Below are 27,061 nucleotides of genomic sequence, written 5' to 3'. Positions count from 1 at the left end.
AGGCCATGCACCTGCAGGAAAGTTAACATCCTCAATGATCAACAAAACAATCTTCAAACCATGTTTCATGAATCAAGTTAAGTGTTAACCGGATCATTTTAACCTTATGTTATCTTGAATTATTTATGACACAAACTGTGAGGATAGTTTCTGGGTGCACGAGTAAATAATGAAACTACTGGGGGGGCCCAAGAACAAATTGTAAACTGTACCACCTACATGTTTTATTCGGCTTTGGCACCTAGTAACCACCATAAATTGAATAAAGTGAATAAAAACCGAGGTTACAGATGTTATAAAACTACAGTTGTATCGTTGTCTGGTGAAATGTTGCAGGAGTGTTTTCGCCCAGCCTCCAGCTCTCCTCCCATTGGCCCAGGGGCGCACCACGTGGTCGGGCAGTCACGCGCTTTCCAGGAACCCGTCAGGAAGAAGAAAAACAAAACAAACCCGATAGAGCTGCAGCAGCGTGTGGACTCCATTGAAAAGTGGGCCTTATTATCTCCAATACGGGAGACTACACGAGGTCCAGCGTGAAGAGGGACGTGTGTGGGGCGTCCTTAAAGTAAGTGGGACCGTGTCTGGCGAGTTTCGCCGCGGCGCCGTTGGTGTTTGGTGCTCGGTGTTTGAGGGGGATTAGCCTCGGAGCTAACAGCACGTCGGTTGTTGTTGTGTATCGGGCTTCAGCTGGGATGAGGAAGGGGGCGGACGGAGGCCATACTGACTGTGAGCTGCGGGTAAAAAGGAAGCACAGCTCGGCCAGTTCCGCGTTAAAAACACGGGTTTAGCCCCCGTGAAAAAAGACCGTGAACATGTCGTCCGTCGTCGTCGGGACCTCAACGGCGAGAGTTAACGTGCAGAAATTAGAGCAGCTGCTAAAACTACCCGGGCTGAGCTGAGACCCATCTCCATGACAAACCTGTCAAAAATAACATCCCACTGGTTTCTGTTGATGAATTCCCGTGAAACGAGACTCATCTGAAGTGTGGTTACACGTCTAACTCGGGGCTATAGTTGATTAAAAGCTGCACTTATGTAAGAAGATTGCATTGCACTCTACTTTTAAACTACCCGACACCTCTTATTACAGCCTTTTCAGTGTTAAACTGACCATTTACAGGTCAAGTGAAAATAATATTAAAGTGAATTAGTGATCGGGGAGACGTCAGTGAGCCAGTGAAATGCCAAACGGTGACTTTTTTTGCAGGCAGAGCAGCCCGAGCTCTCGGCAGGTACACGCCCCCCAATACCAAACACATCCACTGCTTCTGGAAAAAAACAAGACACAGCCAGAAATTTCCATGTGATCTAAGGTTTAAAAAAAATACACACAGAACTAGAGTTATGTTTCTACACAGAGGCTGTCATTGCTAAGGATTTATTTGGGATAATAGATTACTTTGGATTTCCACCTTAAAAAAAACTTGACTAGATAAACGTCAGAATTGGTGTTCCTTTTGAAAAACAGACGCTAATAAAAGTCGTGGATTAGTGTTTAGTGTTGTGTTGAATTCGGGTTTTGTGCTAGGTTGGAGATTTGACTTTAAATATCTTTTAAATATAGCTATCTAGGCCACGGGCATGTAGGCCTCCAACTTGTTTATCTTCTGCCTCAACCTAGATTGAAACGGACTGTTTATTATAAAGCAGCCTCCGTGAGTGACGTCGCGGCAGCCAATCAGACGCGACCGGGGGCGGGCTGTCGTCCGCGCTCGACCAATAGGGAGGAGAGATTACGTGGGTGTTGGCACAATGGGTTAGATTGAGGTTTTGTTATGCTTTGCTGAGGATCTGTGCTGTGTGCAGAGACTGTGGAGATACTGGTGACATTTATGGCTTTATTGGTGTTTCTAATTGGTTGTTTGTAATTCCCGACTACTTGTTAGATGGCGATCATTGTTGTGATGTAGACACGTCTGTGCTTGCGTGCTTTGCTCTTCAGAATAAGAGCATGCATCACAAAGAGAGGCAGGGATGTGATTGATGTCTTTGTTTTTTCTAGAAGATTTTGTTTTACTACCTTTTTGATATTTTCAATTTCTGCTTCTGCCTCATACCTTTCTGTGTAATGTTGGTGGGTTATCTATATGGCATTATCGCTGTTTATATAAGGGTTTGGGGAAACTACAGCTAAATGCAGCATCTTTACCACAGCTGGTCATCCATTACTATCACTTTTGAACAGTGAGGGACAAAAAAACAACAACATGTTCATACCATTAAAAACATGTGCTCATCAGTTCATCACATGCATCCAATTGAATATGTTTTCTTTTATTTGATTATTCTTTGTTGTTGTCATAATAGCCTACATTAGTCGTGTCCTTGTGTGCTCACAGCAGATGTTTTTCTGTCATGTTGAAATTGAGCTGCCATGTGTATGTCACTGAAATGACCTGATTAAGAACCTGAGCTCCGCTTCTCCTCATAAATGTTATTCTCTGCCCAGACCTTTTTATTATTATTTTTGACCGATGTATTTGTCTGTTATCATGTTGTTTACCTTCTGAATCTGAAGCTTGATAGTCTTGTCACTAGAGCTGCAATGACGAGTCGATCAAAACACATTTAGCCTAATTGGCAACACTTTTTTATTAATTAGTCTTTTTGAAGCATAAATGGCAAAACGTTTAATAATTGCCGGTTCTCTGCCTGACTCGGTCTCATCTAACATCTCACCTTGTCCTCTGGGAGATTGTTGTGGGAATTTTTCCCTGTTCTCCAATGATTTATAGATCAGAAGACATAGCAAGGAAAGGGATCATCAGATTGATTGATAATGATACTCATCATTAGCGCGTGAATAATTCTTGTTCCTGTCTTGTTCTCAGATCGGTCAGATTAATTGATCTTTTTCATGGCAGATATGAAAAGATAAATGGCTGCATTTGTATTCCACTTTTATCCAACGGGTTTCTCTTCTCTTCACCACTCACAGTTTGGCATTACCACTGGCCGTGAGCTCCCATGCAAGGTGCTGGCCTCACACGTGGGAACCATTCGGGGTTCAGTGTCTCGCACAAGGACATGAGGACAGGAGGACGTTGTCTGAACTGCCATGTCATGCCTCATTATTAGTAATTAAGTCGACCTGCCTCCTGACGTGTTAGCAGGAGAAGCACAGGTGGAGCTAACATCATTAATAACAAATGCTCATTTCAGAAATGATTGCAATGCAGTGCATCCGTTAGCTACATTAGTTACAGCTGCGTTTGCAAAGTCAAAACGTCCGATGGTACAAAGGTCTTAGTTTCTCTTCACGTCTTATGATCGTGTATGCACTCACTGCAGGGGCTTCGTGTCCCACCAAAGGGGTGGCACCCCCCCCCCAGTTTGCGACCCACTGGCCTACAGTAATCCTCCTCTACAGTAGGTGATGCGCAGGTGTTACACAGCTGCCGTGGACTGGAACTAGACATCTGAAGAGAAGAAACCTCTCTGTTGTGACTTTATAGTTATGTCTCGAGTGCTGAAGGCAGGGATGCTCATCATGAGCCTGCGCTCTAGGGTTTAGTGAGAGTGAGGAAACGGATGAGCCAAAACAAAGTAAGACGCTACAATAATAAACACTGAACATTTTGTTTATCCTGTATTTTATAAACCGAAACCAGAGGGGTTCTGAATGTTATCCCATTGACCACATAACAGCCATGACTTTGCTGTCTTGAGAGCTGTTTATGCTGTAGTCTTGTCTTGTGCAAGGGCTGCTCAGTGAGCAGGAAAAAAAAGATTGTGCACTTTTAGAGCATCCTGGCCTCTCTAACCATGACCCCTGTCTATACAAACCTTTTCTCAGATTCCTAATTAATTTTTTTTATGTCCAGTACTGACATTTACTCTGAAATGAAATATGTCAAACATAAAAGCAGCAAATTATATTGAAGAGGCAAAAATGCGTGTATATGTTTGTATGTTTTATACTTAAACAATTGACTTGAAGTTTAAAATTTTAATATTTTTCCTTCTAATGTAAAAAAAAATCAAATCAAAATCAATACATTACCGTATGTATTGTATTATTGTATTTTCTTTCTTATGATCACCTGCCTGTTTATATCACGTAAGGGGCAGCACAAAAATAGCCATGTAAACAAATCATTAAAAACCTCAACCTTTACACAAAGTTGGCAGAGTGTGAGCTTCCACATTCTGTTTGTGTGGTACCACACTGGACACACACACACACACACACACACACACACACACACACACACACACACACACACACACACACACACACACACACACACACACACACACACACTTAGGGTTTGTGGGCTAATGACCTTTCCTGATATTTGCATAGATTCACTCACATGTTCTTTTTTAGTCAGTTTGGCATCTTCTGCTTATTATCTCAGGATCAGGAGATGACTGGTATCAGTAGGTAACTCATTCCAAATAAGACACTGCTGATTGGCCTACTTGGATCAAGTCCAATGTTGTGAGGCGGAGAATGTGAGCTGTTTGCATGATAGTGGAGGGGGCTATGAGACGAGCACAGCACAGTCACAACTAGACTCATCTCTTTTTGTGCAGACAGAGGAGAGGAGCAAAGTAGCAGTGGGAGTTGGTTGTTGAAAATTTAAATATGCATGGTTATTTTCTCCCCCAGATCTAAATGTGTGCACAAATGTGTGATTATCACTTCCATTCAGTTTTTTCTTTCTGCCTCTTAACCAATTGATCTAATTATACAGTTGTACCAAAAAAACGCATCTCGATCTATCAGACGGTGCTGCTGCGTCCCCAGCTGATGCTCGTGTCTCTGACGTACACAGATGAGCCGCTGAGTCCATTTTGGACGCAGTCGCTTGTCTCTGACACAGGAAACCACACAGTTGTAGGGGAGGTAGCACCGTGACCCCACATGTTCAAGGTGCTGACTGTCAAGTGGTTGCCATAAAAGAACACAATCACATTTTGTAAACTGTGTAAGAAGACGGATTATATGTCCAACATGTGAGATGTATCCACAACATAGTCACAAGTCAATCAAATTACCGTGAGCGAGGGGAGTGTTTTATTACCTGGGCTGGTCTCAGCTAAAATCCCCCATGCACCTCAGATATGTACACCTGATCTTTCTTTTGTGACCATTGCTTTATGTATTAGTTGTATGTTTTTGTTTGTCGCAGCCTTAGGGAGAATACAACAGAAAACTTGATATTCAGCCTCCTCTCTGATAAACTGGCAACCAGGCCAGGGTGTAACCTGCCCTAGCCCTATGTCAGCTGGGATTGGCTCCTACACCCTGCGCCTCTGCACGGATAAGCCCGATGGATGGATGAATGGATGGATGGATGGATGGATGGATATTCAACCCTGTATCATAACTCTAAACCTAAGACTACAGTTAACACTGTTGTTGCTGTAAAACAAGCTAAATCCCAGAGTGTAGGAGCTCAGAGTGAAGATCTAATGCTGGCAGTTTTCATCTTTGCACTAAGTCTGACCAAACCCTGGGAGAGAAATTCAGCTCGAATCTTTTGGGGCCTGTCAGGCTCGGTCATAAATATCCAGCTCTACATCACAGCCTGTGTCAGCTACTGAGCGGCGGGTTGGATTATATTAAACTGTGCTACTGGAAAATATTCAGTGCAGCTTTGACTGGAGAGGTGAGAAGTGCTGCGGCTGGTTTTCTGCATGTTTGTAAGATCCCTGGTCGTGAACGGAGGCTTTCTGTTTCCTTCTGTGATAGCAGAGCGGGTCTGGATTAATGCTGCTGTTATTGTTGTGTTCAGGCCATATGTTTCCTCATTCTGCTGCTGTTACAAGAGAAGCCACACACACACAGCTGCCCAGGAAGGAAGTACACGTTGAGATAGGACGATGAGCACATTTTCTAATTTCGTGAGGCTAAGCTCCAGATAACATTGCTGGTCACCATGACCGTAGGTACATGCACATTAAGCGCATAGACTGTGTGTGTTTGCATGCCGCTTTGGTGTTGGTAAAAAGGTGTTGCTTTTACAAACTCAGCTGTGCTAGCACTGCGCTCTGCCACTTCCTGCCTCTATGCAAAGTGAGCCTATATACGGGGACGGATCTCAGGGGTGAGAAGTGCATTCGAGTCAGTCGGCGCTCGGCCTCAGAGAGGGGTGGGATTGGTGTACGGTTGTGGTGTCAGCTGTTCGCTCCATGGGTCATGTCTCCATGCAGAAACCCATTTATTTGCGATGCAAAAAGCAGCCAAAGATCAGTCCATGTGCTGCAGCTGGTGGGTGGGGCAGGAAAGCAGGAGAGTGAAAAAAACAAGCAGAGAATGAAAGTGATATTAATTCAAAATGAAATTAAGTTTACATCTTGTGCATGTTCGACTTAGGAGGACGAATTGTGGGGGGCGGAGGCAGCGGAGTTAGGGAGAATTCGGTGGTTTCCCAGCGTGTAATGCAGGGATCGATGTTCATCGCAAATTCCCCAGTAGTTTATTCTCACAGAAACTTCCGGCAGCTACAGCGGAGAGCTGCTGTAGGCTCTGGGCTCTTTTGTTAATGGACTTTCTAGGGTGGTATGTTATTGTTAGAGATTGGACAAAAGCACAATGAAGAGTATTGTGCGGATCATTTAAATACAGACAAACATTTACACATTCAGACAGAGATTACCAGCGGCCCCACCTCTGCCTGTGCAACAAGAGCAGCATTACCAAGACCATCAAGCAAATAAACAAATAACTGACCCCGTTTAATTGGTGTTATGAAACTGTTACTATCCAGCAAGTCAGTCGCATGATATAACATCAGTATAAATAATATTAAAATACTAAAAGTAAGACTCTTGCCTATCACACCAGTCAGAAACACATGCACTACGGGAATCCACAAAACACATCAAAAAGCAATAATAATTTGCATTGTGTTTGTAGAGATGTCCTGTGAACACGATGGAGGTCTATGGGGGATTTTGTTGCAGCACCATCAGTGGCAGCACCAGCTCTCATAATACAAACCCGGTCGGGATCCTTTATGATGTTTCTTTCCCCAAAGATCTCATCAGTCAGAATTTGGGGACAGCCCAAATCTGGATCCTGGGAGATATTATTCATAGTGCTGCAACCAGTACAGTGCTCGAGAGAGAAGTTAAAGCCTCGGCGTGGTGGAGTATACAGATGGCCTACGTTATCTATGCCAGTGATCTACCACACTAGCTTGGTCAGTCTGCTAATCTTGCCTCGTCATGATACGTCTCACAACATCAAATTATATTTAGACCTAAAGAGGTGAGAGAGCCGAACAGATGAAGGAGGTTCAGACCGGGTCGGTCCGGTCGGTGCTGCGTCAGAGGGTCCAGCAGTTATCAGTAAACAGAGGAAGGCCCGGAGGCAACACTTCAGCATTTTTAGAAGCTGGACAGACTTAGTGTTTGAGGACAGCGTTTCCCATGATGTGTTCCTTCAGAGATACAGAAGCTATTTATGTGACTAACAAAGGCCTGGCTGTTGTTACAGTCGAGTCGGATCAGTACATGGAGGAAAAACAAGGGAACTTTTTACTTCATCTCAGTTTCATTATGTCCACAAAACTGAGTCACACCAAGCTCGGTGGAGGTATGGAGCATGGGCCATTACAGTCATTAAAAGTTAAAGGACATGCGGATCATTTGCTCTTAATTATCTGAATTGATGTGATGGTTGACGGTGGAGGTCTGCGTCTGACCGCTGCCCCTCTAATTGCTTTGTTTACTTGTTTATTAGCGAGATGACACAAAAAAGTTTGCACCAAAACTAGTTTGCACCAAATTTGACGGATGGACAGGATCTGGGCCAGTTTTCAAACCACTCTCCTTGACATTTTTTAAAATCAATTTCTCAGGAATGTGGATTTTCATGTAATCAGACATGATACAGAGATCTGTGAGCTTGTTCTGTTTGGTTCAGGTCTAGGTATTTATGAAAAAAGAAACAGTTTTGTTTGGCCTTGGTGGAGGTATGCAGTCTACCTTCGAGTGCCCTTCTAGTTTACCCAGTATTGAAATGAATGTGGCCATGAGTTAGCTTCCCTGTGAACCTGCCAACCTCCCCAGTGTCTGTTTAACAGAAACAGAAACACACACACACACACCTCCTCTAGGAACTAATGGTCATTCATAAGCTTGTTTGTGCAGCTGCATAGAGAGATAATGCGAGGGATGGAGAAGGAGGGATGCTGCATCGCTGGCAGTGAATGGACATTGATAATAAATGATGACACTGAAATGCTTATCATTTGGAACTTATAAAATGTTGCCTTCTAGCTTCTGCAGTTCATCCCTTGCAACCATGCCAACAATCACTTCCACTTGAGTCTGTAAATTTCACCTGCTCAGGTCCGGGTCGGCCGACGGGTCATTATGTCCTCCGGTCATAGCAGCATCATAGAAACAGACTGGTTTTCTAACCACATGATGCTCTCACCTTTGTCACAGTAACTCTCACAGCACAGCTCAGAGAGGAAACCAACTCATATCAGTTACTTTGTAAATGTGCGTGGGTTCAGTAATCAATACATTGACTCTTCTAGTTGAACTATGTAGATGCTTATTGCCCCCACATGGCTGTTTTTTGGCTGAGATTCACCACAACAAAACACATTATGAAATAGCACGAGGCTGCTCACAAGCATGAAAGGAATCTCAGAAAGAGAAAACAACACAGGCATATTAATAGCCGCAAATGCTCAGAGGAAAAAAAAGGTCTTGTTGACATACGTGCATAGTTACTGAGCAAACTTTTAACCCCCGGCTTCCAAAAGCTAATTTTAGAGCCAAATTAAATGCAATGTGTACTCTAGTGACATTTTTTTTTTTTTAATAAACTAGGACCAACTTTATTAACTCTTCTGCCTCTGATGGGTCAGTAGTATTGTATGATTGTTGGGTATTTGGAGGTTGAGGAACATGCACAGTACTTTTGCGTGTGCACTAGATTTTGCTGATGCATGATGAATGTTGAGAATGTTACAGGAAATATGTGGTATTTTCAAATATTGAAATAATAAAAAACAAGTTTCAGTTTGGTCTATCAGATGTCAGAAAGGGGTGAAAGTGTAAATAATTAAATATTAATTTTACATTCATAGAATATTTAATATTTGGAATCCATGTAATCATGAGAAAGTTTTTTTCAGACATACATAATGATATGAATAAATAAATAAATTTAATGTTTTCAAATTAATTATTTATTTTAAAAGAATGAAGCTTTACTTTTTTCCTTTATAAGGCCAATTACCAGGAGAAATCTGTGATAGCAACTTTTATGTCGTCACAACTTGTTTTTTCTCTCTCTGGTCTGATTTTGCAATAAAAAATCACATCCGTGGTAAAAACAGAAGCATCCAACCGTATAGTAATTCTCATCCTAAATCTTCAGTCAATATCATGAGAGTAGAAAGTGCCTCGAGAAGTTATTATTTAGCCTTCACATTGTTGTTGTTGCCAAGATTTTAGAGATTTCTAAGTGGTTGGAAAAGATTAGAAACCTCAGACATCAGTAATGAACGTTTAACAGAATCATTTCATGTTTATCAGCTGATGGATTCAGTCGTTTATTTACAGTCATTTTAATGTGGCATTTTATTGTTTGCATGTTTCTTTTTTTAATTGAATATTTCATTTTTGCTTTGTTTGCAAATCTGTTATCATGATCACACGGCTCATAACAAACAACCTCTGCAGCTGTGGTTAAAATCTATCTGCATGTTCATGGTGGGTTGTTTCTTCATTTCCTTTCCTTTCGTTTTCTAATTCTTCTGCTGTGCTCTCTCTCTGTGTCTGTGCCACAGGCCTTACCCATACAGAGACCAGACCAGACCAGACCAGGTTGAGCCCAGTTACTGACTCCCTCCCTCCCCCCCCACCCACCCACCCACCCAGCCAGCCTAGCAGGCTGCATCCACCAGCACTCTGCTATCGTCTCCCTCAGCAGTAATTTATCGTGCTGATCGGACAACCTCACACCACTGGGACTGGACAGGAGACCCAGAGGTTCCCCCCGCTGGAGCTTTAAGCTGTGCCTGGCAATGCCTCAGGTAAGATGGACAACGTGGAGGGAAGCTGAACCATCACTGCCAAAACAGGTGTCAAAATGATATGAAATATCATAACACTGCTAAGCCCATACGGTGTTTTAATCTTACAGGAATAAAATTTTATCCACCAAAATCTGGTGAATCCACTGAACAAATGGGAACAAAGGAGCTTCTCAGTAAGCAGACGCAGACAGGCGGTATCATAGAAAAACAGTTCAGTCGTGTTGAACAGACTGATCCTGGTTCAGTGGATGCTACATCCAAACAGCTGCTGGGGGCAGATGAGCAAACAGCGAGTGAGCTCGTGAATGAAAATATGAACAGGATCTTTATAAAAAATATGTATTAAATGATACAATATGAAGTGTAGACATGATTTTGTATTCGTTTTTTTTTTTGTTTTGTTATTGTCTGTGGTGCTGAATTAATTAAAGCGTTACGCAATCGGCCTCAGTGGGAGATGATCTTTCCCCCCAAGTGTTTTTCTTTTTCAAATGATGCTGCTCTTCTTTCTCAGCCTTTATCGCATTATCATTCATGCCAGACACTACAGTGACATGAAGGACTGTCCCTCAGCAACATGTGGTATCCTGCAAGAAGAAACACTGTTTGTTGTGATTGCAGTTTTTTGTACTGAACCTTTAGCCATGTGTTAATAATATTGTAAGTTTGTATAGTATAATTACTGTATAGTCTATCCATTTATCCATCTATTGTGTCATTTAATCAGATATTTTAAACCCACAACATTTGATCCCAGTATCAGTCAGGCTTCATTACATACAAGAGTAATGAATACAACCACAGGGCCACAGCTTTATCAGATATTGGTTTTGGTGGTAGTCGTGTTTATTCATGTTTATTATATATACATTTTTGAACTGTCTTTTCTTCTTGTTGTGCTGCAGCCCAGCGTCAGTGGGATGGAGACTCCCTTTGGGGACGCCTTTCAGAACTACTCATTTGCTGACCAGGCCCTGACCAGCACTGAGCTGCTCGCCACCAGCTCTGACCCAGATTTCATGTACGAACTGGTGAGTGGCTATACACACACACACACACACACACACACACACACACACACACATGCTCATCTCACAGGCAGGCATCAGGCCTTGTTAAACATCCTTTGAGTCTAATTTCTTCTACATATCAGTCCCAGCTGCTCATGCTGTGCTGTCAATGAGTCACATGAGGAACGATCTGTGTCTTTAGGTCCATAGACACAATTGAAAAACAACAACAACAAAATACTCCATTCATTTCATATTTTACTTTTTTTGTGAATTGCAAATATTTCCCACTTATGCGGTTTTATGTTGACTGACTGGCATAAAAGAGTTATCTAAGCACATTTTATCCACTTTAGTAGCATCTGTCTGTTTTCCAAGCTCAACTGCAGGTGATTTCAGCTCAGCGTTTGTTTTCATTTGAGTGCAGAGTCACAGAAGAACAAATCTCTGTACGATCTCCAACGAGGCATCAAACATAATCTCTGTAGTTTGGAGTTTCGCTTCCTGTTAACCGTCTGATATCGGCCCTATTTTTCTTGTTCACCGATCGCTGTCACCGCCGTCAGACCTGTGTGAAGTTTTCGCCGATGCTGACGCTGATGCCACTTCACATTAAAAGGTCATCACTGGCCAACCAGCGAGAGTCTTTTATTGTGAAGCGTCAGTTTTAAAGATTGGTGGGAGGAGCAGGACAAACGGATACGGTCACAGTGAGATGATCAATGAATCAAGAGCGGCAGCTTTGACAGGCTCTTAAATCAGCGCCTCCACTGTGTCATCAAGGTAGACAACGAGTCTGACCTGCTCTTGATGTGCAGTGGAAAATCACAGTGGTTTATGGCTCGGCTCAGCTTGAGCTAAAAAAGAAAGAAGAAAAAAAGGTTACTTGGTGCACAGCACACAAGCTCCAACAAGCAAAGACGATGATAATTCGAAAGAGCAGAGGCACTTATTTTTTTTACTTTTTAAAATTCAAATAAACAGGGGGCTTCAGACACAAAACAGTCAACAAGACAACACGTTTTACGTAACTTTGCATTTAAAATTAAACAGACTTTAAAAAAAAAAAAACAGGAAAAAAGTTTGGATTGAATTTTAATCAGGATGAAACCATTTTAATGTTGTCAGCAACAGCTTTACTGTTTCTGCCATGACACATCCAGGTGTTTTCAGTGGATGAAAATAGACATTCCTCACAGGCTCACAGCATGTGAAATATTTAGGTTAGAGCGAAATGTAAAGTTTTGTTCCTGTTCAAAGTCAAGCCGCAAATCATCTAACACATGTGCAGAGCCAGCATAAGAGCCTAGTACTCCGTGGTAGGTAAATATTTTATAATGTAATAAATAGCAAATAAACTGTTTAGCAAGTCTAACACACTGAAAGGAAACCACCTCCTTCGCTCTCTGTTAATTAATGATCAAAAACCGCCAACATGCATTGATCAGTGTCTGAAGATCATCTCTAACACCATGCAGTAAACTTAAATATGTTTAATTGTTTAAGTGATAATATTGATTGTTCAAATGTCGGTTAATGGTTTAGAGTTAATTATTAACAACCCTAGTAGAGCATTGGTGAAGATGCTTTTTCAAGTCAGCTCAGTTTTATTTCTATAGCGCCTAATTCTAATACACATTATTTAAATTCACTTTATAGAGTTGGATGAAAACTGTCTGTCCAGTTGGGTTTGAGAGAGAGAGAGAGAGAGAGAGAGAATGGTAACAGTGCTACACTCTTAGAAATAAGGGTTCTAAAAGAGTTCTTCTAGAAGGGCCAGGGTTCTACCTGAGGGTACCTTGAGGATGTTGTTATGATGCTATGTGAAGCCCTTTGAGACAAACTGTTTGTAAATATCGGCTATACAAATAAAATTGCCTTGCCTTGCCTTGCCTTGCCTACCTGGAACCATTTGCTTCTGAAAAACCCTTTCCTGAAGAAAGGGTTTTTCAAGGGTTCTTGGTAACACTAAGGGCGTATTCACACCATGAAAGTCCGATAGTTCACTTGCTTTGGTGCGGACTAAATTTTTTTTTACTTGGTGCGGTTTATATTCACATTGCATTTTTTCACAAGCGGATCAACTTTGTAAACAAAAGCACGTGTGTCCCACAGTCGCTGAGTCATTGGATAAAAATTATCAGCGTCTGCTCAGACCAGGGTTTTTTCTGCATTATAGATTTTGAGGCGGCCGCCTGTCTGCGTTTGTAGGCTACGGAGAGATCGCGCTGATCCGCTGCTGTTTACTTTCTCTCTGAGCGTCTCCGCCTGGCACCTGCAGATGTTCAGATGAGGGAATACGCTCCTCGCGTCAGGAGCAAGTTGATAACCAGCTTCGTGTTAACTCGGGCCGGGGCTTGAGGTTTTGTTAAGCTGCCTGGAACATGAACACAAAGCCTGGCTATGTTGAGCCTCCTTCGCAGTAGGCTACTACAGGCCGGAGGAGTCTGTGTTTTTTTTTTCCCCCGGCCTTTATTTTGAAATTAAGGACAGCTGGAGAGAGACGGGCAGGCTACGCGGAGATAAAGTGAGGGGGGATTGACACGCAGTCCATTATTATCTGAAGCTTTCAGGCAACATTATCACCCCTAAAAATACTATAGCCTATATATTGGTTAGAAATGAACGAGGAGGAGGGGGGGGGGGGGATGTGTAAACGGCTATTGGTTTTTCTAAACGGTTATGATTTGTACCCGTTTACACGTGTAGATGTTGACACCCCTAGTCTGAAGGATGGTGCGCTAAAAAAGAAAAAGAAAAAAAGGACGGTTCCAGTAAGAGCCATTTTGATCCAGAGAACCTTTATAAAAGGTTCTACCAGGAGCCAAAAAGGGTTCTCCTATGAGGACAAGCCGAAGAACCATATATGGTTCTACTTAGCACTTTTATTTCTAAGAGTGTAATTGTCAATGATTATAGTGTAAATATCCATATTAATAGGTACTTTTGTTTCCTTTTATCTTTTGTACAGTGGTTGTCAGTCATAGTTGGACTAATAGTGAGAAATGTCAGAATTCAGATTACGCTTGTGCGAGGTCAGCCCAGCTGCCTGCGTGACATTTAAAACAGAGATCTGTGTCTAATTGTTGAGCAGCCATGTGACATTTGTCAGGCTCACAGGCAGACAATGTGAGGCAGCTTTAAACAGACAGCTCACCTGTCAGCACCGAGGCTGTCAGCCGCAGGTGTCCACCTCCATCTACTGCCCGCCAGCACAGATTCACGTGTGCACCATAGTAACAAAGCAGAAATGAATGTGTAGGATGAATCATCATCTTCTCTTAGTTTCCAGTGTGGACAGATATTGGTTAACTTGTCTTCTGTTTCTGCAATATTTTGTTATATCTACTCACACAGGGAAATATGCAAGATGTGTCAACAAAGGCTTTACAGATGCCTGATGGAGTGATTTTGCAGATCAAACAAATTTTGTTGTTATGAGAGTTTAAATGTGTGGTGGAGGAATCTGTCAAGACGGCGAGTAAACACTGGAGCTTTCTATAAAAGACAAATCACACAGACAAGCTAAATCCATTTGATCAAATCCAGACCAGCTTCTCCTTCAGGAATTTGATATGCTCCCCTTTGGTCAGAGTTGGAAGCTTCTGAAAAATTGGATTCAACAGGTTCAAGTTTTCATTTATTTGACATGCTTATGTGCAGCCTTGTGACGCCTCTTGATTCTCCACACAGGCTCAGCATTTTGTGTTGTGTTGCTGCTGCTATTGTGTCTTTCATACACTCTAAACTGCTAACATAATCCCAGCACTGTCAGTGTCTCCAGTTGTGTTTTTTTTTTTTAATTTTTTTTTTAGCTTCCTTACTGCAGAAAGATTTTCCTCTGGTGGCTCACTAAAGTTCCAATTGAGCAACAACTGATATTGATTAACAGCAGACCCTTACCACTAATCTGCTTTGGCTCATGTTGTGCAAATTAAAACCTTTCTGACAGAAAAACAAGTCAGAAACGGTGTCGGATGTCAGCTTCACCCACTGTCGATATGTATTTATGGTGTGGTTATCTCAGCCACATTGCCCTTGTGACTGTGTTTTGATGGAAAGTGAAAATAAAATTATGCAATTGGAGCCTTCAGCGTTATTCAAACAGATTGTGATGAGCAGGTGAACCGCTGAGGCCGCCCAGAGAAGTGTTGTTGTTGAATTTGTTGTGCAGTTCTCTTTGGCTGCAGCGAGGAGCGAGCTACGTGAATACAGTCCTCCTTCAACCTGCTGTTGTGATGCAGTACAGTTTCTGGAATTACCTGGGAAACTATTTATGGCCACAATAACCAGATGGGAATGACATTTTTGGTTCAGGCAGCAAATTGAAAACCTGTCAAATTACCTCATTATACCTCATCAAAATGATGCAGAAATCATATAAAAATTCAATTTTCCAGTAATAACCCAGTGCCCTCTGATAGTGTACTGTATCTACATTATTATATTTTCAACTGTAATTGCCACTTTCCTTTCATGCTCAGCTGAATTTATTTTTATTCATATTCTTTTATCAAATACTGTCAATGGTGTATCAATGTCAATTATATACATATTGTATCATACTGTAATCAATCATTGTATCATACTGTAATCATCAGATAAAAATCATCTTGTCCGTACAGTTGATGTAAAAACTGGAGATTTTCTTTGAGTCTTGGTCACATACTGTATATTTGTCACAAGAAGGGCTTTTTGGCAAAAACAGAAAACAACAGTGAACTGTTTGACGTGTTTCTGGGAGTTGGCTCTGCGTCTGATGCTCCTGTTTACGCTGTACCCATGGATGTACAGGCAGCTGTTATTGGATAACTTTCAAACTGAAGAAAACTCAGTGTCAAGTGAAGTTGTTAGCAGCTTCTTTTTTGTTTGATTTACAAGCAGTGTTGTAGAGTTTTATTCACCATAGACACTGGACCGTCACACTGAAGCTGAAGTTGCCAAAACCTCCTGATATAAAGCGCTTCACACTTTCAACATGTTAACTACTAGGGCTGGGACGATATGCTTTTCTCCCGATTCGATTCTTCTACGATTTTTTGGATGGCGATTCGATTTAAATTGTGATTCTACGATATTGCCGATTTTCTCGATTTTTAGTCTGCATTTTTAACATTTATCTGCACACAAATACTGTAGGAGCCTATAACATATATAACATATATAACATACTCCATTATAAAGTGAACTTAAACCCTTTTCAAAACCTGGACTCTCTGTATGTAAAAGAGGCTAACAAATGCACATTGCACAATATAAATTTCTTTTTTTTTTAAATCAATTTTTTTTTTAAAGGGACAACAAGGAGTTTCTATTTGGTTATAAAAAAGTCTCACGTTAATGTGGATGAATCTACGTTACCCACACTTGTCAATGGGCCCATTTTCGATAAATATATTGTTTTGTCTCTATGGTTATTTAGTTATTATTAGTGGTGGTGGAAATGCTGGGCAAGCCGACCAGCGTTTCCTTACTTTCAGTTTCGTGATGAGTTATGAGAATAACGCAGCCGAATTGCCGTTTATGGTCGGAACTACGACGGTATGTGATTGTCTTCCAACCTCTGACTTTAATTATTGATGAATGAAAACATGAGTCTGTCTTGCGCTGGTCAAAGAATTTCACGGTGCGCGGAGGCTCATAAATGTAGTGTGAAAACGCTTCGCTTTTCCAAAACTCCTCGTTGTCCCTTTAATCGATTTTAGAAAGAAAAAAACGATTTAAAAATCGTCAAAAAAGATATCGCGATATTTCTGTGAATGGATTTTTTCTCCCACCCCTATCAACTACGTGACTCACCTCTGTCTTTTCTTCCTGCCAGCAGGACAGAGACATGACCCACCGGCAGAGCCCCTGCGGGGACAGCGTGGTAGGGGTCGGGGACGGAGGAAAGGAGGTGGAGGGCTGCGTGGATCAGCTCATGGGTCTCGGCGAGTGCGAGACGGTCTACAGCAGCTCAGCGTTCGAACAGTGGGACTCCTACTGGGAGGACCTCACCAGGTACTGGATCATTTATTTATGCACTGTAATTAATATTTTGCAAACAGAATGAAGAGTATTGTCTGTGTATCCCGAGTGTCGGGAAGGAGTCCTAAGATGCAGAAACATTGGAGCTTTTGGGGCGGCGTATAGCTCAGTGGGTTGAGGCTGGTTCGAATCCTGAATCTGGTGGTCCTTTGCTGCATGTCATTTCCCCTCTCTCTGCCTCCCCATTTCCCCATATTATGTGTAGCATGTGTTTTTATTATGTGGAGCACTTTATATGTTTTTATATCTTAAAGCACCTATCGTTGTCCAGGTGACTGTACAATGACAATACAAGTCCATCCATCCATCCATCCATCCATCCATCCATCCATCCATCCATCCATCCATCCATCCATCCATCCATCCACCAATCCATCCATCCATCCATTCATACACACATCCATCCATCCATCCATCCATCCATCCATTCACACATCCACCAATCCATCCATCCATACACACATCCATCCATCCATCCATCTACACATCCATCCATCCATCCATCCACACATCCATCCATCCATCCATCCATACACACATCCATCCATCCATCTACACATCCATCCACACATCCATCCATCCATACACACATCCATCCATCCATCCATCCATCCATCCATCCATCCATCCATCCATCCATCCATCCATCCATCCATCCATCCACACATACATACATACATACATACTACATCCATACTTACATCCATCCATACACACATCCATCCATCCATCCATCCATCCATCCATCCATCCATCCATCCATCCATCCATCCATCCATCCATCCATCCAACCATCCATCCATCCATCCATCCATCCATCCATCCAATCAGTTAAAGGCAAAGTTAAAAAAAGAACAAAAAGATATAAATATTTAAGCTTTTCATGCCTCATCCTGAAGTCAGTGTTTAACAACTAATTCATGTATTTTACATTACTAATAAGGTGACCCCAGCAGTTGATTTTAGTTGTATGAAATAAATGTAAAATTATTTGTTTTGCTGGGAAAATGAGATGATGTTGTGAGATTGGATGGGCGCCTCAGGGTTTTTAGAGCACTTGAATTTACAGTTATTGGCCACAGCTGGTCATCCTGTGTGACACTGGATGATGTGGAGCAGGTAGAGAGGGAGGGGTTCAGAGGAACAACTCGGCAGCCGTCTGCTGCAGATTCCCTGGATCTCAGGTGATGCTCTGCCTGTCCTGCAGCTATCCTAACGCTTTGCTGCCAGAATAGCTGTGTGTATTATCTTCTCTGAGGACAGACACCAGTGTCTGAAATCTGACGGCTATTACAACTGAGGAGGAAGAGTGCAGGTGGAGGTGAGTTGGGGAGGGGAGTGGGGGGTATCTGCTGCTGACAGGGTTGATTGAGGTCATGTTTGAGTGGAACGGAGGAAAGTGCCACGTCTTTCAACTAATGAGTGAGTCATTCTTTTACAACCTGGACTGTCCAGACTGGTCCCACGCTGCAGCTTGGGTGCTCTCATGTGTTATGGAAAGTGTTTGTGGATCTCCATAAAGAGATGGAGTTAGACAGTGTCTGTGTGGGTGTCAAAACTGTAACTACCAGATGTAGAGTGAAGACAGGCTCTGAGCTCTCTGTTTGTCCATGGGGTATATTTATAACTCGTGGTACAAAGAGTTTTGACTGCTTTCACTTGTTACAAAAGTGTAAAGCCATACACTGAACACAAGAATTACAGGTGCAAATTTGATCTGGAAAGTGAACTGAGGATCAGATGCGTCATTCAGACCGGAAAACCTGTTGCCTTTGCTGTTTGTGATGACAGGTGCCTTCACACAAAAGCTCTCCAGGCTTAACTTTAAGTCTGTTTGGTTCAAGCTGCCAAAGTATCCCAGTCCAAGATGAAATCTAAATATGTTCATTTTACATTGATATAAAACAGAGAAACATTTTCTTGAAGATAAACTCAGTTATCACAGTTTTCATTTCGTGAATTCAAATAGAAGAACATTCACTGGCTTCAGTGAGTGCAAATATTCATAAGGTGTAACAAGCTCAGACATTTGTGGCACCTTTTGAACAAAGTGCTTTACAGCGAGAACTGAAATGTAGATAATAAAATCCAAACTGAAAGGAAAAGGCCATGTGATAAAAAAGAAGGTAGTTAGCCTGTCTGAGATCTCAGCCACACATTTCAACTTCTCGTTTGCAGAACTTGTTTTGCAGTATTGATTATTTTTTTCTCCTACAAATTCAGATTTGGACCAAAAAGAGGAAACAGTTTTTTCCTTTGAACACTGTGTAGATAATGAGAGTTTCCCTGCTGACAGATCTGGCTCTGTGCTTACAGATACACACGGCTGGCCAGCTGTGACATCTGGGGCACCAAAGAGGTGGATTTCCTCGGACTGGACGACTTCTCCAGCCCCTACCAGGACGAGGAAGTGATCAGTCGAACCCCGACACTGGCTCAGCTCAACAGTGAGGACTCGCAGCCTGTGTGCGAGGCGCTCTACCCCCCCGCCGACCTGACCCTGCCCACCCCCCAACCTCAGCCTCAGTCCTCCCAGTTTCCCTGTCACAGTAAGAGACCCCTGATCCCCGGCCAAGGATTTGGCGCCGGCTCGGCGCGGCCCTCCCCGAGCATGTCCTCATCTCGTCCATCCCGCAGCCTTCTCCCAGACTTCCCCGAAGGCTCCCAAAAAGCAACCAGGCCCGTCCCCTCCAGCACCGAGACGATGGCCAAGACCCAGACCCACCTCAGCCTAATCCAGGACCACGGGCTGGCTCAAAGCAAGTCCCAGGGGCGAGGAACCAAGATGGTCGCCCCGACTTCCCACGGCTCTGACTTTGTGAGGAAGGCTAAAGTCCGAGTGAGTGCTATCGTTCAGCCCGACTTGCCCTCCCCGACAGACTTCGAGAGGTCAGATCCTCCTCTGCCTCTCTCCCAGCCCCAGGATGAGAAGGCTTCCACTTCGGCCAGCGCCACCTTGGTGGCGTTTCCCGCCGGCGGCTCCGGCGCTCTGGCGAGCTTCGAGAGGAGGGCGGAGGGGGCGGCGAGGAGAGAGACGGCCGTGGGCTGGCCCTCCGCCTCCGTGCCTCAGCTGGTGGAGGCCAGCCAGGCCCTGGAGGGCAGCACCTTGGGGCTGGCCGACTGCGGCGACAGCGTGGCGGGGGCCAGCGGCGCCGTCCTCGTGGTGGAGGGCACGGAGAAGAGCAAGGAGGAGGAGCACAACTACTCTCTGTTCCTGACCCGCAGCAAACTGGCCGGCAGAGCTCACCCCCAGCTGGAGGAGGACGAGGAAGAGGAGGACGAGGAGGACGAGGCGGAGGCGGAGGAGGACGAGGAAGGCGACGGGCTGGAGCTGGACGACGAAGACCACGACGAGGGCTTCGGCAGCGAGCACGAGCTTTCTGAGAACGATGAGGAGGAGGAAGAGGAGGAGGACGAAGACTACGAAGCGGACAAGGACGACGACATGAGCGATGCCTTCTCTGAGCCAGGTAGTAGATTAATTATCACCCTCTCTTCTGTCTCAGTGTCCCACCTCCATTTTCCTCTTTGCTGTCTTTTTGTTGCTGTAATTCTGTCCCCGTCTCCCTCCCACCTCCTCCAGGCTGCGACGTGGAGCTGATGGAGGATATTAAAGGCCTGACAGCAGGAGTCTCCAGCCGGAAGAGAGGCAAGCGTCGCTACTTCTGGGAGTACAGCGAGCAGCTCACCCCCTCTAAACAGGAGCGGATGCTGAAGCCGTCTGAGTGGGACAGACACACGCTGCCTAGCAACCTGTACCAGAAGAACGGGCCTCTCCATGGTATACATAAGCACACACACATATACATATAAATTATACTTCAGAGCAAAATATTTCCAGCTTTAAGACTTAAGACGGTCGGTCAAAAGCGTTGTGAGAATCTCCAATGGAAAAGAAGCTTCATCACTTCAGTCGTATTAGAGGACAGTGCAGTGAGACAGTCTTTCAGCAGGACAGCCCTGGTTTGGATTTTCCACAATTTCAATTTCAGTGAACACGGTGGAAATGTGACGTGAATAAAAAGAGCATATCTCATCCTTCACACAACAGGCTGCACCGCTTCTTTTTTAAAAAACAGTGAAAGTCAAAAGCACATGAACCATTACCACAGGCGTCAAAGCATTTCTCCTGCACTCACATCAGTGTTTATTTAATCCTTTTTGTTCGAAAATGTATTTTGTTTGAGGATGTAGAGGATGAGTCATGTTTGTGTCTTCGCTTTTATTTTTTTTATTATTAACAGTTTTGAAAAAGAAAAAGCACTTCACAGCTTGTGGTGTTTTTAAAAAAAGAAAAGAAAAATTCAATAACAACCAGGCAGCCGTGTTTCAAACAAGCCACCAGTAATGATTTACTGTATTATTACCGAACCCAGACCTGGTATAGAGCCACCACAGGACAGGTGTCGCCAACCATGACTAAACGGAAAATGACATTTTATAACATGTTTCCTGCTGACAGCTGTGAGAAAACGTATAAATCCTCAGAGAAATATTCAGTGAACGGTGAGATATTTTCATGGTGTGGAAAATTTAAATAAATTCTCCCACGTTTCATAATTCATTTATTACCCAGATTGCAGGGTATTAAACAGACATCCACTGATATGAGCTTGACAAACAAAAAGAAACCAATTCTGACATTAAATTAGAGCTGACTCTGATCTCTGAACTCTTCTCCTCATCCCTTGTCGTAAAGGAAAGTACATGTTGAAGAAGTCACGCCGCACGGATGTGGAGGACCTGACTCCCAATCCGCGCAAATTGCTGCAGATCGGCACCGAGCTCCGCAAGCTGAACAAGGTGATCAGCGACTTGACGCCGGTCAGCGAGCTGCCGCTGACCGCACGACCCCGGTCCCGCAAGGAGAAGAACAAGCTGGCATCCAGGTAAAATGCGTGCACGCGTTGCCGTAGCAGCCGAGTGGAGTTCACAGCAGCTGCCCGCAGTTAAGACGCTGATCTGAGAGCAGCACATGTTGTTTCTCAGTTTCTAACCATCTGTTGTGTTGTGTTGTGTTGTGTTGTGTAGAGCTTGTCGTTTAAAAAAGAAGGCGCAGTATGAAGCAAACAAGGTGAAGCTGTGGGGACTCAGCACAGAGTACGGTACGGCGCTACATGCACCTATACACACCTGTTAATTAATCAGTTTATCACTTTTAAAACATATCTTCCAGTCATTAAAAACGGTTTGTTGTCAATCACAGATAGAATCCCTGACCTAAGCCGAGATGTGTTTGAGTGTGTTTCCTGTGAAAGTGTCTGTGCTCTGACTCATGTGTCCTCCTGTAGATCGGCTGCTGTTTGTGATCAACGCCATCAAGGAGGAGATCGTGGCGCGAGTCGAGGACTCTTCTCCCCGTCCGACCAACATGACTGACACTTTGGAGCAGCTCATCCAGGAGACACTTGGTGAGAAATGAAGAGTTGAACCTTGAATCAATATATATATACACAGACACACACACACACACACACACATAGAACAGAGCCCGAACTGTTGAAGGTTCACAGCTCTGTATTGCAATACAACTAAAAACACTTCATATAAAGACCTAGGTGTTACTTTGCCAGGTATTTTAGAACATGTCTTAGACTACAGTTAATGAATGAATGAATGACTTTTATTATTGTGTCTTCTGTATGCCCAGCCCGCATGGGCTTAAGACACCAAGAAAACAAACCGGGACAAAAGCACATCATCAGCATATCAAAGACATAAGAAAACAAACCACTCAAAACCATTATCCGAAAAAGGAAAAGGAAAACAATGCCAGGGTTTAAGGGAAATCATTAGAAATTAATTAAACAAATTTTCCTGTCTTCTTTTCCAGGCTTTAGAAATAAAACAAACAGTCTTAAACACACTGAAATTAAACAACCACTCCAGCTTCTGCTCATCAGAGCACCAAAATAACGAGACAAATCAGTTGTGTGCAAGAAATAAAAGGAGAACTTTAGAATGACTTGCTGCAGAAATCAAATCGTTGCAACCCACTGAAACATACTGAGAAGTAGATAACATGATGTGAAAATAGATAATCTTCCTTGAGATTAAAATAAGATAAGACGAGGAAATGTACATGAATCAGCTGCTCACACAGACTCTACATTATTTCACAGCTGAAAAAAGAATGTGACAACTTGGATATGACAAGTACTCGTGAGTGAAATACACCGTGGGAAGCAGGTGATAATAACATTGCAGAGCTATGTAAAGACAGTGCTGATGGTATGAGAAGGGACTAAAGTGATAAAAAGTGCACGGCGCTGCGTTGTGATAGGTTGTTGTTACCTGCAACACAATCTACTCGCCCTGCTACAGTCATTTCTAACATCTGCGTGTGTCTTTATGTGTCTCTGCGCGCAGTTGCATCACCAGTTGCTGGGCAGACTTCCGACTTCGTCAACAAGATCTTGGAGAACACGGGCCGAGGGGATCCCACCGGGGGACTGGTCGGCCTGCGAGTCCCCACCTCCAAAATGTAGACGGAGCCGCCCGTCCACTGAGAGGAGTGGACTAGACATTACCAACGTGCTGTCCCATTGTAACTATGCTCCCGTCTGCATGCCCCTCCAACCCCCCCGAGCACATGCACATCGTTAGTCACACAAACACACATACCACTCCCTGTGTGTATGTATGTGTGCTTGTTAATAGCCATGCACCTGTAGGGCATACACCCTAGCTTTCCTGTCTCTGCACGCTGTGTGCAGATTCAGTGCGTCACTGTCTCCCAACCCATCGTGAGCATCTGTTGGGAAACGCGCCTCTGAAAAAGCAAGTGATGGTTCGGTGTATAGCTAGTAGAACGTTCCTAAATCCACTGGTGATTATTAGAAATGTTTAACATAGTATGGTGTTGGGTCAGACTAGTTGGAGGTCTGCTTCCTGGGCTGAGACAGAGACAGTCACACAAAGAGTGCAACCACTGGAAAACTTTTCACGCGATTTGTTTGAGGTTGTGACGACAAAGGATGAACTGTTACACATGATTTCCTAGACGAGATTCACCTCACATGGCAACAAACACAATTAACTCCAGGATGTTAAATTGACCCAACAAAAAAAAAGCACTTCGATTTAAAACAACAACAACAACAACAACAACAAAAAATGCCTTTGGTTGCCAAGACAGCTGATGGGGTGGCAGGAAATATTTTGTATTGAAGGCCTAAATATGTTCATGCCATCCTCTGATTGCCAATCAGCTCTGCTATTGTAAAAGTGTAGGAGTTAAGAGAAAGCAAATTAATGCTCTAAAGAAAACAAAAGTAGACGCTGAGAGTTCAGATTTCAAACGTCCTGCTGGGGTTGACGTGTATCTTATCGCAGGCAGGACAAAGCTTCATGTCTGATTTTGACAATGTGGACTTAAAGGACAGGAGGTAGCTTTGACCATGTGGAGAGGAAGCACATGTAGTTTGGTGCTTTTTTTTTGGCCTTGTGCTGGATATAACTGGACTGGCTGAACCAGGCATTTTGCCAGTATGGGAGCAGACTGAGGAAGATTATGATGGTGATGAAGAAGACATGAACAGTGATCCATCTCCTCTAGGAATCTGTACATAGACGTGTCTCCCAGTGACAAAACGGCACCGGCTCCCCTTTTTTGTACAGTAGAGACGACCAGTTTGGTGTGTTCATACTAGTGTTTGATCAGAGTTCTATTCATTGTGCCTTGTTTATGTATGTGTGTGTTTCTGTAAGTCTGAGTGAGTGTATGAGTGAGAGGGACTGAACGAGACGAGGCGATTGGTCAGAGCTCCCTGAGGTCCAGCCGAGGAGAGGAGGGACTACTTTACACTGAGGGAGGTTGTTTGTGAAGGCGGAGGAGGAGGGAGAGAGAGACGTTTGTGGGTTTGTTGTGTATTTCAGTCGTTTAAAGATATTCTGAATGTACATAAAACAAATGGAAGCTCTCGTTGCGTGATGCCACAGAGTCTGTGTATATAGGAGGGCTCTGCAATAGATTACTTATGGTTTTTGGTACTCTGTCTTTGGGGATCAGGGGGAGGGTTACCTGATGTTTTTCGTTTAGAGTTACAAAAGATATTTGCACACTATATTTTGATTGTTTTTTGTACCAAAGACACATGCAACGAAACGGCGACCAGCCAGTTAAAGTAAGGTTTTGCACAGCTTACCTGACGCCGTATTGAATGTAAGAAATGTGGGAGGGTCAGGGAACTTCATAGAACTGTGAAATTAGTTTGGGTCCAATTCTGTACAGAAAAGGAACATTCATTCATTTATTCATTCTTTTTTTTTTTTTTTTTTTCTAAAATTTAATCCCATCCGTGGGCTTCTCCAGTAAATTTGTTGCTCGAGGAAGCACTTCATTCCTGAACTGATTCTTCTCTCCACATGCTAGTTGTGTTAATGGCTCTATCTAGGACAAAAACCAAGAGCACTAGTAAATAAGCTATGTTACATTATTGCTTGTTTGTCAAAATGTCACCAACAATAACCAAAATGTTATGTTCCTGTGTCACTTTTTATGATTTCTGTATGTAGACAAGGTCTAGTCCATCATCAAAATATTAACTGAATTGTGTTTTAAAGTACTGTATATAGAAACATTAATGATATATCTATCAATGGTGAAATGCCACTTTTCATGACAATTGATTAATTTTTAAGCATGACACATTTCTAAAAGCTTATCCTTGCATCGAGAGCAGTAGAGGAAAATCAGAAAAACCAAAAAAAAAAAAAAAGTTTGTTATATTTTTGTATTTTAGCTGCCTGCTAGCTTTCCTGTTGGTTTGGAAGTATTCATCGGTCAGAGAGAAGGAGATGCGGAGGAAAAAAGGAGGAGAGAGGTCTTAAAATGGAGGCAGTTAATCCGATGGTGTAAAGCGACACTTGACCCCTCCGGTCTCCTCTGCTGGCTGAGCGAAACACGGAGAATCAGGATTGGATTTATTTAAAACACAATGCAGCAAAGCCATGGTCTAGTTGGAAGAGTAGTCCTATTAAGAGAACGGGGACAGGCCGTCTCAAGTGCGGACTGGGAAAGCGAGAAACTCAGAGGACAACAGTGGGGAGGTGGGAGGGCAGAAGAGGAGTAGTGAAAGCCAAAGCCATTCGATTCTGTCCCAGGCTGATCTTGAATCAGCACTGTGCATTGTCGTTGGGATTTTCCACACTTGAACAGTGGGACTGGTTGACATTTTGCGTTCCCGGGGACCGACGCTGCTTCTTCCGAGGTTCAAACTGCTGAATTTTATCCTCAGCTTATGTTTGTTCACCAAAACACATGCAGCGTGTCCAACCTTTAACAATGCATGATGCCTGTATGCTTCCCTCCCTGCTGCCTGCTCAGAGGAAGCTCTGCCTCGTCCCAGGGAAGCACAAAATTTCAGCCAGAGTTCACTCGGGTTGTCGGGAAAAATGACCAGAAAAATTGACGAGACTGAGCTCATGTTTGACGTGGCGAGAGTACTCCTTCACAGAGTGATGTCTGGTGATGGTGGTGCAGAGCTGTGGTCTTTCTGTGTTGTGTGATTGAATAATAACAGCTAGTGCTACATATATATTTTTACTGTTTTCAGTTTCGTCTAAAAAGGGAGAATTGGTGCTTTTTATGAAACTAGAACGACAAGTACCCATGATTCTTATTTCACTTCGTAGTCCAGTTGTAGCCGAAATGACTTGCTCTCCCCGACCGTCCATAGCTATTTTCTTAGTAGTGATTAATTTTTTGTATATAAACTATAAGTTAATATGTATCTTCTAAATGTTAGATATATGTATAGAATACTATATCTTATATGTTTGAAAACAAAAGCACTTTGTCCAAAAAAGGAAAAAAAAAAAAAAACAACAAAAAGAAAAGCATTTTTTTCTTCCATTTGCTGCTAAAAGGCCTGGTGTGAATGCTGCAAGTGTACTTGATGACTACTTGCTAGGATCGGTCTATCACCTGACTTGGCTGGGTCTATGAACTAGCAAGAGAAAGGTGTATAGGTGTGTGGCCTGACGAGGGTTTGATCTACACGTTTCCAG

The 27,061-nt window shown here is 43.2% G+C and overlaps 1 protein-coding gene across 2 annotated transcripts; it reads left to right on the top strand.

Moving 5' to 3' along the window:
• The first annotated feature begins 446 nt into the window (after positions 1–446).
• crebrf (creb3 regulatory factor) lies at positions 447–25,615 on the top strand. 2 transcript variants are annotated; one of them, XM_085798426.1, is made up of 10 exons: positions 447–565; positions 9,765–10,010; positions 10,919–11,044; positions 16,848–17,023; positions 19,367–20,520; positions 20,634–20,831; positions 21,750–21,939; positions 22,082–22,155; positions 22,342–22,461; positions 23,420–25,615. In XM_085798426.1, the coding sequence occupies exons 2-10, from the start codon at positions 10,002–10,004 to the stop codon at positions 23,536–23,538; spliced, it is 2,166 nt and encodes a 721-aa protein (XP_085654552.1). In that variant the 5' UTR covers positions 447–565; positions 9,765–10,001; the 3' UTR covers positions 23,539–25,615. The 2 variants fall into 2 exon arrangements, with proteins under 2 accessions (XP_085654552.1, XP_085654554.1); XM_085798428.1 differs by lacking the exon at positions 447–565 and adding an exon at positions 679–1,313.
• The last annotated feature ends 1,446 nt before the right edge of the window (positions 25,616–27,061 follow it).

This window comes from Trachurus japonicus, chromosome 14 (genome assembly GCF_045865225.1).
Source record: "Trachurus japonicus isolate A0001 chromosome 14, Traja_1.0".
Taxonomy (NCBI): domain Eukaryota; kingdom Metazoa; phylum Chordata; class Actinopteri; order Carangiformes; family Carangidae; genus Trachurus; species Trachurus japonicus.
Note: the sequence above shows the minus strand (reverse complement) of the source record. Positions and strands in the feature narration are given on the sequence as shown.